Raw genomic sequence first — 14481 nt, forward strand, 5'->3', positions numbered from 1 at the left:
GATATTGGTGTAAAAGTGGACAGCTACATTCAAAAAATGAAACCAGACCACTACCTTACACCATATAATAAATTTGAATCGACTAAAGACTTAAATGTAAAACCCAAAACCATTAAACTAGAAGAAAACATGTCAAACATAAGCTGTTTGACATCAACCTTAGCAATGTTTTTTTTGGACCAGACTCCTTAGGCAATGGCAATGAAAACTAAAATAAACAATGGTTATACACCACAACAAGAAACTTTTGCACAATGAAGGAAAAAATGATCAACAAAACAAAAAGACAACCTACTAAATGGGAGAAGATATTTGCAAATCTCACATCTGATAAGGGGTTCATATCCAAAATACACAGAGATTTTCCAGAACTTAATATTAAGATAACAAACAACCTTATTAAAAAATGGGCAGAGGATGGGGCGCCTAGGTAGCGCAGTCAGTTAAATATTCGACTCTTGATCTCAGCTCAGGTCTTGATCTCAGGGCAGAGGACTCGAATAAACATTTTTTCAAAGAAGACATATAGATGGCCAACGGGCACATGAAAAATAACTTAACAGCACTAATCACCACCACAGAAATGCAAGTCAAAACCACAATGAGATATCACCTCACATCTGTCAGACTGACTTACAAAAAGGCAACAAATAACAAGTGTTGGTGAGGTTGTGTAGGAAAGGGAACCTTTGTACACTGTTGGTAAGAATGCAAATTGGTGCAGCCACTATGGAAAACAATATGGAATTTCCTAAAAATATTAGAAATACCACACAATCAAGCAGTTCCACTTCAGGATATTTATCTGGAAAAAGTGAAAATACCAATTCAAAGAGATATATACACTTCTATGTTCATGGAAGCATTATATACAATAGCCAAAATATAGATGCAATCTAAATGTCCATGGATGGATGTATAAAGAAGATGTGATATAATATGCAATGGAATATTACTCAGCCATACAAAAGAATGAAATCTTGACATTTGTGAAAACATGGATGAACGTAAAGAGTATTATACTTAGTGAAATAAGTCAGACAGAGAAAGACAAATGTATGATTTTATTTACATATGAAATCTAAAAACAAATGAACAAAGCAAACATACGCATAGATACAGGGAATAAACTTGGTTACCAGAGGAAGGAGGGCTGGGTGTAGAGGGCAATATAGATAAAGGGGATTAAGAAGTACACATTTCTGGTTATAAAATAAATAAGTCATGGGATATAATTTACAACATAGGGAATGTAGTCAGTAATATTGTAGCAATTTTGTATGGTAACAGTTGGTAACTAGACTTGTCATGGGATCATTTAATAATGTATAAAAATATCATATCTCAATGATATACATGTGAAAATAATAGGATTTGTATATCAATCATACTTCAATTATAAAGAAAAACAATTCATATTCTTTATTTTATATTTATATTTTTATATTTTATACTTATAAGGAATGAGCATTAACAGGGAGAAAAAGAGAATTGACATATTCCAAATCAAATGACTCCTTTGAATAATAAAGCATGAAAAAATTACATCTCTGCCATTGACAGGACCAATGAATATATATGATTTAGAAATACTAGAAATATCATTTAGTTTCAAAATAAATAAGCACAATATTACTTATAACATTAGATGTCAACTTAAGTCTTAAAATAACACAAATAATGAAGGCAAAAAATAGGGCAGATTACCTTTCTGCTTATAATATCCAATTGCCTTCAAAATATTTCTCCTAAAGAATATCTTGTTAATGGCTATAATTCTCATTCTTATTATCGTGATACTGACTATATAAAGAATGAATTTGGAATTTAACATATACAATTTGAAATATGTCATCATTTGTTTTAGTAAATTAAATAAGACATATCGAAACATATTCAACATGTCAAAATACTTAACATAGGAAAAAATCCAGATTAAAAATTTTTCCAATAAATCGATAGGAATATAAACTTACATATAATGATTCAGACAATGTTAAAAAAAAGATATAAAGTAAGTAGTACAAGGTCTTTTAAAATAAATTTTACTGATGGCTAAAATCAGCTGGAAGTGGGGTCCAGTTATCTACCAAAATTTACATAGCATAATAAAGATATTAATTAGTATTTTTTGCAGTGTTTCAGAAAGCATAAGCATTTCTTAAGCCAAAACTGAAAACATGAAGCATAACCAACAAAAATTCTAAAACAGTTTTACACCCCTGAAAAATCATATATACAGGAAAACAAAGATTTGAAATAAGTCAGAAAATATGTTTCAATATACAACTATATCAAATTCAATATTCTCCATATCTTACTCTCATCTACTTACCTGGATCAATTGGGTAAGTATTCATTATGGTCCATAGTCTTGTGGCCCTTGCTGATGGAAAGCTACTGATTGAAGTGTCAGATGCAGGTACTGTATGAGTTTGTGTAGAAATGACATCTGTTCTTTGAGAGATGGGAGGTAAATGGGTAATTCTCCCTCTTTCATCACCACAGAAAAGCCCAGTGGAGCACGTCTGCAAATGATAATTATCATAATTAAGCTCACAGTTTCTTTGTCCCCGAGAGAGAACTTTTTAAGTTAGTTTTGAGGTTTTTTTCATAGTCACATTAGATAGCTCAAATCATAGTTCTATTTTGCTTGGAAATAAAATCTCTACAGTAAATTTTATCTGTATTTAAAAATTAATCTAATCCTTCAAATTTTGGATATACTCAATTGAATGCCTAAATTTATTCTTAAATCCTTTAATTTTAAGCCAAAATACTACTTTACATTTCTTTTGAGGATATTTTTTTTCCAATGAAAAATTTGTACTGTATGGTAGTCAATATGGATCTAAAAGCTTCATTACAAATTATAAACTTTCTGTTCTAAATGTCATATTTAGTTGGAAACTAATATAAAATGCAGTGTATGCAACAGAATTTGAAAACATTCTCTTGTGATGTTTGAATCATTTTAATTTGTATTGGCTTATAAAGCAATGATCCTTATATGGTTTAGTTTTATGTGAATAGCCTATTTCTGCCATACACTTATAAGATAATGTCTGCATAAAGAAATTGTTTTTAGCTTATAGGGAAGAGAATTGTGATGCTTATATAAATAAGTGCAAAATGTATCAGGGGATTCTCCTTTAAATGTAGAATTAGGGCAGCTCGGGTGGCTCAGCAGTTTAGCGCCGCCTTTAGCCCAAGGCCTGATCCTGGAGACCCGAGATAGAGTCCCACGTCGGGCTCTCTGTATGGAGCCTGCTTCTCCCTCTGCCTGTGTCTCCCTCTCTCTCTCTCTCAATCTCTCTCTCTCTGTGTGTGTGTGTCTCCCATGAGTAAATAAATAAAATCTTTAAAAAAAGAAAAAAGAAAAAAAAGAAACATAAATAAATAAATAAATAAATAAATAAATAATTAAATAATTAAAACCTAATTGTACTTTTTGTAGATTTGGAACTTTATGAAAATACAATTCAGATATTATTTAAAAATGGTTATGCATGCCTATTTCCTAATACTAAGGACTTATTCAAAAGGTATCCCTACTTCACTGTACTAGTGTTTGTCCAAGACTGTATCTAATTTACACAAAATGTAAATTTTGCTTTAGATATCTTTTTGTCACTTGTTTCAGTTGTAAATTCTGTATTCACTTTAAACCAACACCTGAAGGTATTTATAAAGTCAGAGGATTCTTGATGTTATATAACTGCTATAAAAATATAACATATAGAAAAGAGTAAAAAAGTGAAGCTAGAAGTGATAGAAGAAACAGCAAGAAGAAACATGTTCTATGATTCCACATATTAAGGACCAAGAGAGGGATGCCTGGGTGGCTCAGTGGTTTAGTACCTGCCTTCTGCCCAGGGTGTGATCCTGGAGACCTGGGATCGAGTTCCATGTCAGGCAACCTGCATGGAGTCTGCTTCTCCCTCTGCCTGTGTCTCTGCCCCCCCCCCGCCCCGTCCCCGCCTCTCATGAATGAATAAATAAAATCTTAAAAAAAAAAAAAAGGACCAAGAGATATGTCCTTTTCTCCACTCAAGGGTAAGCAGCAAACCTTGGTAAGAATTCACAGATTAGTGAAAATGTACAGAAAACTAAGATAGAGAACAGAATGCCAATATGCTACTTTATGGTAAAAATGTAGCTATTATACATCTCATAAATATTTGCATGGTCAACATTTTCCTTCTAAATAACAACCAGAAGTCATTATTAACTAGTCTGAGAAATCACCACCACAAGGTTAGAGAATCCTCAAATGCCCCATGAATAACAAGTTTTCTTCATGACAGCATTGTTACACAAGAATCAGAGATTTCCTTGATGTACATTAGTTTAGAACATGTAAAACAAGGTGATTCAAATGTTTAATGATGTAAGGCAAAGATATTACCATAAGAAATATCTGGAATACTTGATATTCATTGACTAACTATACTTAGACAGCTTTACATTGGCACTGCTAATATTTGTCTCTACGATTCTGATATGTTCTCTAATGTTGTCAACTCTTTTATCATTAAATACGTTAATACATTCATTCTTCCAGGTGACACTAAAGTCTAGCAGCTAGGAAGCCATACTTTCTCACATCTTTAATGTCTAGGCTCACATCCATCATGTGCTGTTCTCAGAGTTTAAGTCTTAAAGGTGAATTTATTTTCCTAATTCAGAGTTTGATAGGAAACATCTTGGTATATTCCCAAGTACCAACAATTAAAATCATAAAACTTTCTTAAAAATTAAATGCTCTTCCAAATAAATTTTAATATTTTGTTTGACCTCTCCCCCAACTGTCTTCTACATGTGTGTTGCACGCACCACACACACACACACACACACACACAATTTATCCTAGAGAAACTTCTTTATTTTCCTTAGTTAAATTCTAAACCACATGATAAAGCTTACTACATGTTTACTAAACCTATTTCTTCTTCCTCTTGGACTACATGTCTTAGTCATTCCTGTGTTTATGTGTGACCATGTGATTTATTTCTAACCAATGAAATGCAAATGGTCATGAATTGTGCCACTCTCAGACTGATCCACAAAGAGTTTGCTATGTATGAACTTCCAGTCTCTTCCTCTATGTTGTGACTTTGAAAAACACATGATAATGAGGGGGCAGCCACAAAAGGAAGTTAACCCAGATCCAGGGATCTCTCTTTGAAAGACAATATTTGAAATCAGAAACACTCACTTGGACTTCATATGAATGAAAAATAAATTTAATCTAGAATAATTTTAGAGTTTATTGTCATACCAACCAGCATTGCCTTAGTAAGCAATCAATCTTTCCCTCATTTGGTAATTCTGGTAATATTTTTTGTTAGTTACAAGAAAATTAAACCAAACAAAATACCTCATAAATGGTTGTACATTCCTTTTTCCATAACTACTTGATTGCACTGACAGATATAAAGATTCCAAATATTTAGCTTTAATTCAGTAAACCTTAATTTTGTATATTTCCTCCCTAACCTCACAGTTTACTTATTTTGCCAATACATCTCTCATTCACTCACCATTCATTTGTCAAATATGTATTGAGTACTTATGAATAGCATAATGACTTACTTGCTGATATTCATTGAAATGTAATATGCACCAAGATGAAGATAGTCATTTCTATTTTTTCTTTCTGAATCTGTATTTGAGGAGTACAATGCAGATAAAATCTTTTGAATGAGAGCTTTATGAGAATAGGTCATCCACTTCCCATGGACAATGTGTAAGCTTCTATGTCTTTACTCAAAGATTTATTGATCAATTACTAAGTGTCAGTGATTGTTGCAAGTGCTAGGAATAAAATAATGAACAAGATAGGCAAGGTTTCTCCCATTATATAGCTTGTATTTTAGTAAAAGGATCAGAATTAATTAATACCAATTAGTAATAAGTGACTTAAAGACAACATTTTGCAAGATAAGTAAAAGGAAACAGAGGGAGGACTCTTTTAGACAAAGTTACCAGGGATGTCTTCTCCGATCAGGGATCTGAATTAATGTGATCCCTGATCTAAGAAAAGAGCATCCAAGGCAAACAGAATGGTGGTACAAGGCCCTGAGGCAGGAACATGCTTTGTATGTTTGAAAAATAGCAAGGTGGGCAGTGTGAAAAAAGAGATTAATGGAAGGCCACCAGTGGATGGAAGTGAGGTCACAAACATAGGCAGGAATGAGATCATGTAAGATACTTTGTTATTGAATTTGGAATTAATTCTCAGAGCAGTGGGAAGCCATGGAATATTTGACAGAGTAAAAATATGAAATGGTTTGATTTATATTATGAAAGGATTAAGTTAATGTCATGTAGATAGTAGACTTTTAAGGGAGTTTGGAGCACAGGAAAGAATGGAAGCTAGGATACCAGTTGGAAGCCAGCAGTAGTCTAGGTAAGAAATAAAATATATTGGCCTGGAGTACAAATGGTGGATATTGTGACTATAGGTTATTTTCAGGATGTATTTGGAAAGCAGAGCCTATAATATATGCTGATAGATTAAATGTTTGGAGTGGAAAAAGAAAGTGTAATTAATGATTCCTAATTTTTTTTTTTAAGATTTATTTTTAATTTTATTTATTCATGAGAAACAGAGAGAGGCAGAAACACAGGCAGAGGGAGAATCAGGCTCCATGCAGGGAGCCCGATGTGGGACTTGATCCCAGGTCTCCAGGATCACGTCCTGGACTGAAGGTGGTGCTAAACCGCTGAGTCACCAGGCTGCCCCCTAAGTTTTTATTTCTATCAGTGGGGTGAATAGTGGTGCCAGTTACTAATTTGAATAACACTGGTGAAAACCAGTTAGGAATCAGAGGTAGATCAAGATTTTTTAAAGTACTTTAAACTTGATAAGCTTATTAGCTATCCAAATATGAATATAGAGTAGAAAAATGGAAATATGAATATCTTCTGAGGCATAATTACCCTGAAATCATTTCAATTAAATAAGAAATTATTATTTAAAGGAAACTAGTATTATCTCATAGTCCTTTCTAATTCTCCAGTTGCACAGCTAAAAAAAATGGCAAAGCCTAGACTCATATATAGGCCTTGAAGCTCCAGAATCTATACTCAACAGTCACTATGCCTCCAGCTACATCTTCAACATTTGTTATAAACAATTCTACCCTCTAGTTGATTGTTTTAGATAATAAAATTAAAACATTCTTCTACTCTACCAGCCTAATGAACATCACTGTCAATTAAATTTAATGATGACTAACAATGTGTTAAGATCCAGGCAAAACAACATTTATTCTTGAAATGAACTTACAACCCAATTGATTATTATTTCTTATTCTATTGACAGTATTTATATTTGAAGACATAATGTGCTTCATCCTCATATTCTACTTGAAGTGATGAGTAGGTAATACAGCAAAGAAAAAAAAAATCCCAGTGGTAATGATCAGTTTCATATCAATCTAATTCTATGTTTTTTTCTACTTTCCTCAGAACTGATAGGCCAAATTTACTCTTTAAAGTTTCACTAAAGTGGGATCCCTGGGTGGTGCAGCGGTTTGGCGCCTGCCTTTGGCCCAGGGCGCAATCCTGGAGACCCAGGATCGAATCCCACATCGGGCTCCCGGTGCATGGAGCCTGCTTCTTCCTCTGCCTGTGTCTCTGCCTCTCTCTCTCTCTCTGTGACTATCATAAATTTAAAAAATAAATAAATAAAAAATAAAGTTTACTAAAGTAATTGACAGTTTGAATTTTTCCAACACTATCAAAATATACATTATTAATATACTTCATTGTTTATATAGCAAACTACATAATTTGTGGAAACCAGTGTAAATGAAAACATAGAGCCTCCTATTGAAAAATGATTTTTTAAAAGATTTTATTCATTTATTTTGAGGGAGAGAGAGAGGGAGTGAGGGAGAGAGAGAGAAAGAAGAAGAAGAAGAAGAAGAAGAAGAAGAAGAAGAAGAAGAAGAAGAAGAAGAAGAAAGAAGAAAGAAGAAAGAAGTAAGAAGAAAGAAGAAAGAAGAAAGAAGAAAGAAGAAAGAAGAAAGAAGAAAGAAGAAAGAAGGGGCATGGATAGAAGCAGAGGCAGAGAGAGAAGCAGACTCCCCACTGAATGGGGCTTGATCCCAGGATCCCAGGGCCATGACCTGAGCCAAAGGCATAAGCTGAATCAACTGAGCCACCCAGGTGCTTCCAAAAAAGGTTAATTAAGTCAACAACAGCAGGATATTAAAGTAAGTATTGTATGTGGGGGGGGGGTGAGTATCTTCTAATGGGTAGGGTCTTGTGCAAGTCACATATCCATGATGTTTGCTGGTTTATAATATGAATTTTGCCAGATTATATAAGTGGATTTATCTACCTGCAGCTGGAGACTCATTGAAAATTTGCTCAAGGTGATATTTGCCTTTTTAGATTGAAGTATCTTTTTGATAATTGGAAGAAACAGTTCAGATGACTGTTAATGCTAAATTCATGACATGGTGCTCCTTGTAGAATTTAAAGGAAACATCAGGCAGAGCAACCAATATAAAACAACTAAGCAAAATTCATTTCTAATTGGTATAGGCTTAGTTACCTCATCAATTACAGTTCTAAGAAGCAATAAATTCTTCCTAGTTTCATATAGACTGAAGCTTTAGATTATTCTAATTGGAAGTATCATGTTTCATTAGGAAAGTTTCACTAAACTGAAATTCTTTTTAAATAATTTCTGCTTTCTGGCAAACTTTTGCACCATTTACATAATTTCCAATTCTATGAAAATTTTACTACATAAAATCTACTGCAAGAAATTCTCAGGTCTCATGTTACAAATCAATGTCCAGTCACAAAACCAATAACCAATAATTTACATCTAGTTAGCATACTCTCATAACTTGTTTGTTAGATAAAAAAAAAAAAAAAACCTTCCAAGTTGCTGATTCATTGTTGTTATCTTATTAAGAATATTTGGCAGAATTCTGTCTGTGGTTCTCAAACTGGATTAAGAGATGAAAGGTAAAGTAAGTGTCAATATGAATGTGAGAATAATATTTGCAGATAGATTCATTTACCCACAAAATAATAAAAGAATCTATATCAATGATTGGAGATCAAATATTAAGAACGCTGACATAAATTATATAATATTGAGATACTTTGTGCCATCAAATTGGACTAAATAAATATTTCTAGTTTTTCTAGAATTTCCTATATAATATCAATATATGGAGTCCATACCAATAATTAGAATTGTTTTTTGTATGACCATTTGTACATCAATTTGACTTGTATGTCTTATCAGCATTCTAAATGTGCCTCTGACCACTCTCCACTGAACATCCTATGACTGAGACATATAGTCGGTGGTCAGTAAGCATTTGTGGGAAAAAAAATAAAATACCTCTGAAAATGCATTTTATCTAGATACTTCCCCATTTCCTTTTTCCTATGAACATAAAACTCCATGTTCTTAAAAAAAAAAAAAATCACGTAAGAAATTAGGATTTTGGAATAGGAGTCTGGTGAAATATCCCTGGGATTTCCAAACCCTGAAGACTATGGATGGTCTACATGACCAGAACTTTACACAGACTTAGTATTAACCTTGTCAACTAAAAAGTATGTAGCCTAAGCACTCAGTTTCCAAAAATAAAGTCTCTTCATGTAGTATTCTAAATATGACCGGCTCCCTCCAGTGGTGATCATCTAAACTGCTCCCTGGAGGCTAGGTCCGTGGTCAGACCTGAAGTAATCAGGTCAGACCTGATCTAACCGTGTCCTCTGTACAGAACTCATTTGAATGGATGCACATAGATAACTCTACAGATGGTATAAATTATCCCTCTGCCTGGGCTGTGCGTGCACTAATGCTAACTGGATACTAGTGCTTATTATCTATCTCAAACATCTATGAAAAATGCGGCAGGCTTTCAAGAAACACACAGCACTAGAGTTATTTTCTTCCTGCATGATGACTTGACAGAAAATGACAGGAATTCCCACTTCCTCATTGTGCACTTATTTCTCTTCTTCCTTCTTTTAGGTGAAAATTGTGGCTGGGTTGGCTACCTATTCCTTGAATTTGATGCATCAAGTTTTTCCCTTTCTTTCCTTCCTTTCTTTTCTTTTTCTTTCTTTTTCTTTCTTTCTTTCTTTCTTTCTTTCTTTCTTTCTTTCTTTCTTTCTTTCTTCTTTCTTTCTCTTTCTTTCTTTCTTTCTTTCTTTCTTTCTTTCTTTCTTTCTTTCTTCTTTCTTTTTCTTCCTTCCTTCCTTCCTTCCTTCCTTCCTTCCTTCCTTCCTTCCTTCCTTCCTTCCTTTCTCATCAACATCATCAACACCTCTTTCTCTCTCTCAAATCTTAACTAATACATCCAGAATGGCTTCTGAGTATCCTTCCTGGAACTCTGCAATATGGTCCTCTTTTTTATATTAAATTCTAGGTTATCCAAAATATCCTTTTGTGAATATTTTAAGTGTCCATTTCTATAGGAGGTTTATGATGAAGATTTCTGTCTGCAGCGTGTGGCTTAAAGCCCTTCAAAAACCTTTTTAATGTGTTGGTCAGTTGTTGTTCAAATCACCTACTTTTCTTTCTCTCAAATAAGGTTAATGATTAAAAATAAAATCCTAGACCATGAACAAAACCTATGAATCCATAATTCAGAAAGCCATGTAAAGTCTGAAGAACACTGAGAATTTGTAGACTTTTCATCTAAGTAGAAACACAGTCGCCCTTCATTTAAGTTTTATGGTGTAAGATAAGCACTTCTGCAATGTCTGATAATGAAACCTCTACTTTCTTGAAGTGAGGTCTCTACTTGTTTAGAAGATAACTTTATTTTCTCTCATTGAATTTGGCTACCAGATCTTCAGGGGATTTGCTTCAGTGGAATTTTATCTGAAAATACAGGTTCATTGCTTTTCTATACAATTCTAATCTTCAGGGACAATTTCTATGGGAAGTAATGAATAAAGGGATAAAGTTCCTGAGGACTCTACTGAATCAGATATTTTCCTTGAGCTGGCCATTGGAAGACATTCAAGAAAGATAAGTAGAAAGTACAGCTCAGAGGAGAAGTCAAGATTAATACTTGACTAAACAAATGTTCAGGCAACAGGTATTATTGCAGAAAGTTGATGAGGCAAGAAGTTAAAAAACACTGTTTTAGAGGCAAACCCTCACTGTTTTTAGAGGCACTGTATTTACAAACTACAGAATATGTGCCAGTTATTTTTTATTTATTATTTTATTATTATTCTTAAAATTATTTTATTTGAGAGAAATAAAGCATGAGCAGATGGTAGGGGCGGGGTTGAGGAACAGAAGGAGAAACAGACTCCTTGCTGAGCAAGGAGTCCAAAGCAGGGCTGATCCTAGGATCCTGGAGTATCATGACCTGGGCCAAGGATAGACAAGTCTACTGAGTCACTCAGGCCCCTCTAGAGTTATCTTTTAAGATAAGAGTCTGACCAGGACATTCTTAGCTTAAAAAATTGTCAGTAGGTTACTACTTTCCTAGGAAAAAGTAAAAACGATTTAGCCAAGCACACACAGCCACTGGTAATTTCTAAAAATATATTCTTATCTCTTATACCTTTTTTTTTTTCAATTACTAGTTCACATATATTGTTTTCCTTCCTGATTCCCACTACTGCTGCATATTCCCATCCTGAAGCTAGGTAACTCAACTTTTTTGATTCAACTCAACATTCTCTTGGAAATCCTATGTTCCTTATGTATTTTTAAAATGTATCACTTCTGTGCTTTCATGAAATATTGTGCAGACCTTAATTGCAGCTATTATCTGTCATAGTGTGATTGTTGTTAGACATGTTTTGCACTTCAAGTAGACTATAGCTTTTTAAGAGCAAAAACCAGTCCTTAAGTGTCCAGCTAGTGTGAGAGATCATAGGCTAGTAAGGAATACTCTTTGGGAGCCTGTAGCATAAGTCTACGTAAGTTTACTTCATGTTAGGTTAAAAAGAAGGGAATAATAGTTTTCATGAGTTGGAAGCTCAAAAACCTTTGATCTAGTCAACTCAAATTGATCAGATATGTTGAACTGGAGTCTTGAGACAAGATCTTCATATTACTTGGTTCCACTGAAGTTCACGGGTGACATAAAAAAAAAAAAAAAAAGCCTGAAGAGTCCAATGGGTCTACAATTTGAGAACTAAGTTTTAGTTACTAAAATAAAAGTATAATTTGATAAGTAAGCTATATATTGGAATATGAATTATATATGAAAATAACTCAGACCATGTGCATGAATCATATATTTCTATATATTTATAATAAAGATATTTAAACCTATTAATAAAGATATTTAAACTTTTTTTCCTTTTTATTTACTAGTAAATGCACCTGTACATGAAAAACATATTTTTTGGACTTATAGATAGATTGCAGTTATAATAAATTTGCTTTGAATACTTTTGTAATGTTTGCACATTAAAAAACCCAGAAAACTAAAAATCCAGATCAATTTTTAGAAATAAAATAACTCTTATAACAAAAACATATTATATTTTGATAGAATGTATATACAAATAGAATACCTCAAAATTCTAAGCGGATAGTATTTTATTAACTTTCTACAATGAATTAATTCAATTACATGTCAATTATGTTGATTCTAATGGGAGAGGTACTAGTGAGTTTTTTTTTAATAAATTTATTTTTTATTGGTGTTCAATTTGCCAACATACAGAATAACACCCAGTGCTCATACCGTCAAGTGCCCTCCCCAGTGCCCGTCACACATTCACCCCGACCCCCCACCCTCCTCCCCTTCCACCACCCCTAGTTCATTACCCAGTTAGGAGTCTTTATGTTCTGTCTCCCTTTCTGATATTTCCCACACATTTCTTCTTCCTTCCCTTATATTCCCTTTCACTATTATTTATATTCCCCACATGAATGAGAACATATGTTTGTCCTTCTCCGATTGACTTATTTCACTCAGCATAATACCATCCAGTTCCATCCACGTTGAAGCAAATGGTGGGTATTTGTCATTTCTAATAGCTGAGTAATATTCCATTGTATACATAAACCACATCTTCTTTATCCATTCATCTTTCGGACAACACCGAGGCTCCTTCCACAGGTTGATTATTGTGGACATTGCTGCTAGAAACATCGGGGTGCAGGTGTCCCAGCGTTTCATTGCATTTGTATCTTTGGGGTAAATCCCCAGCAGTGCAATTGCTGGGTTGTAAGGCAGGTCTATTTTTAACTCTTTGAGGAACTTCCACACAGTTTTCCGGAGTGGCTGCACCAGTTCACATTCCCACCAACAGTGCAAGAGGGTTCCCCTCCACATCCTCTCCAACATTGGTTGTTTCCTGCCTTGTTCATTTTCCCCATTCTCACTGGTGTGAGGTGATATCTCATTGTGGTTTTGATTTGTATTTCCCTGATGGCAAGTGATGCAGAGCATTTTCTCCTGTGCGTGTTGGCTGTGTCTATGTCTTCCTCAGTGAGATTTCTCTTCATGTCTTTTGCCCATTTCATGATTGGTTTGTTTGTTTCTTTGGTGTTGAGTTTAATAAGTTCTTTATAGATCTTGGAAACTAGCCCTTTATCTGTTAGGTCATTTGCAAATATCTTCTCCCATTCTGTAGGTTGTCTTTTAGTTTTGTTGACTGTATCCTTTGCTGTGCAAAAGCTTCTTATCTTGATGAAGTCCCAATAGTTCATTTTTGCTTTTGTTTCTTTTGCCTTCGTGGATGTATCTTGCAAGAAGTTACTGTGGCCGAGTTCAAAAAGGGTGTTGCCTGTGTTCTTCTCTAGGATTTTGATGGAATCTTGTCTCACATTTAGATCTTTCATCCATTTTGAGTTTATCTTTGTGTATGGTGAAAGAGAGCGGTCTGGTTTCATTCTTCTGCATGTGGATGTCCAATTTTCCCAGCACCATTTATTGAAGAGACTGTCTTTCTTCCAATGGATAGTCTTTCCTCCTTTATCGAATATTAGTTGACCATAAAGTTCAGGGTCCACTTCTGGGTTCTCTATTCTGTTCCATTGATCTATGTGTCTGTTTTTGTGCCAGTACCACACTGTCTTGATGACCACAGCTTTGTAGTACAACCTGAAATCTGGCATTGTGATGCCCCCAGATATGGTTTTCTTTTTTAAAATTCCCCTGGCTATTCGGGGTCTTTTCTGATTCCACACAAATCTTAAAATGATTTGTTCTAACTCTCTGAAGAAAGTCCATGGTATCCCCATGCATAGGGATTGCATTAAATGTGTAAATTGCCCTGGGTAACATTGACATTTTCACAATATTAATTCTGCCAATCCATGAGCATGGAATATTTTTCCATCTCTTTGTGTCTTCCTCCATTTCTTTCAGAAAAGTTCTGTAGTTCTTAGGGTATAGATCCTTTACCTCTTTGGTTAGGTTTATTCCTAGGTATCTTATGCTTTTGGGTGCAATTGTAAATGGGATTGACTCCTTAATTTCTCTTTCTTCAGTCTCATTGTTAGGGTATAGA

At 34.2% G+C, this 14481-nt stretch overlaps 1 protein-coding gene across 1 annotated transcript in view; it reads right to left on the reverse strand.

Annotated features, from left to right (window-relative positions):
- Window positions 1–14481, reverse strand: part of EYS (eyes shut homolog) — a 1532152-nt gene that overhangs the window by 721111 nt on the left and 796560 nt on the right. The window contains exon 22 of the mRNA XM_038554428.1: window positions 2336–2528. Within this exon, the coding sequence (XP_038410356.1) occupies window positions 2336–2528 (193 nt within the window). The remainder of the gene's footprint in view (window positions 1–2335; window positions 2529–14481) is intronic.

The sequence above is a fragment of the Canis lupus genome, chromosome 12 (assembly GCF_011100685.1).
Source record: "Canis lupus familiaris isolate Mischka breed German Shepherd chromosome 12, alternate assembly UU_Cfam_GSD_1.0, whole genome shotgun sequence".
Classification (NCBI taxonomy): Eukaryota; Metazoa; Chordata; class Mammalia; order Carnivora; family Canidae; genus Canis; species Canis lupus.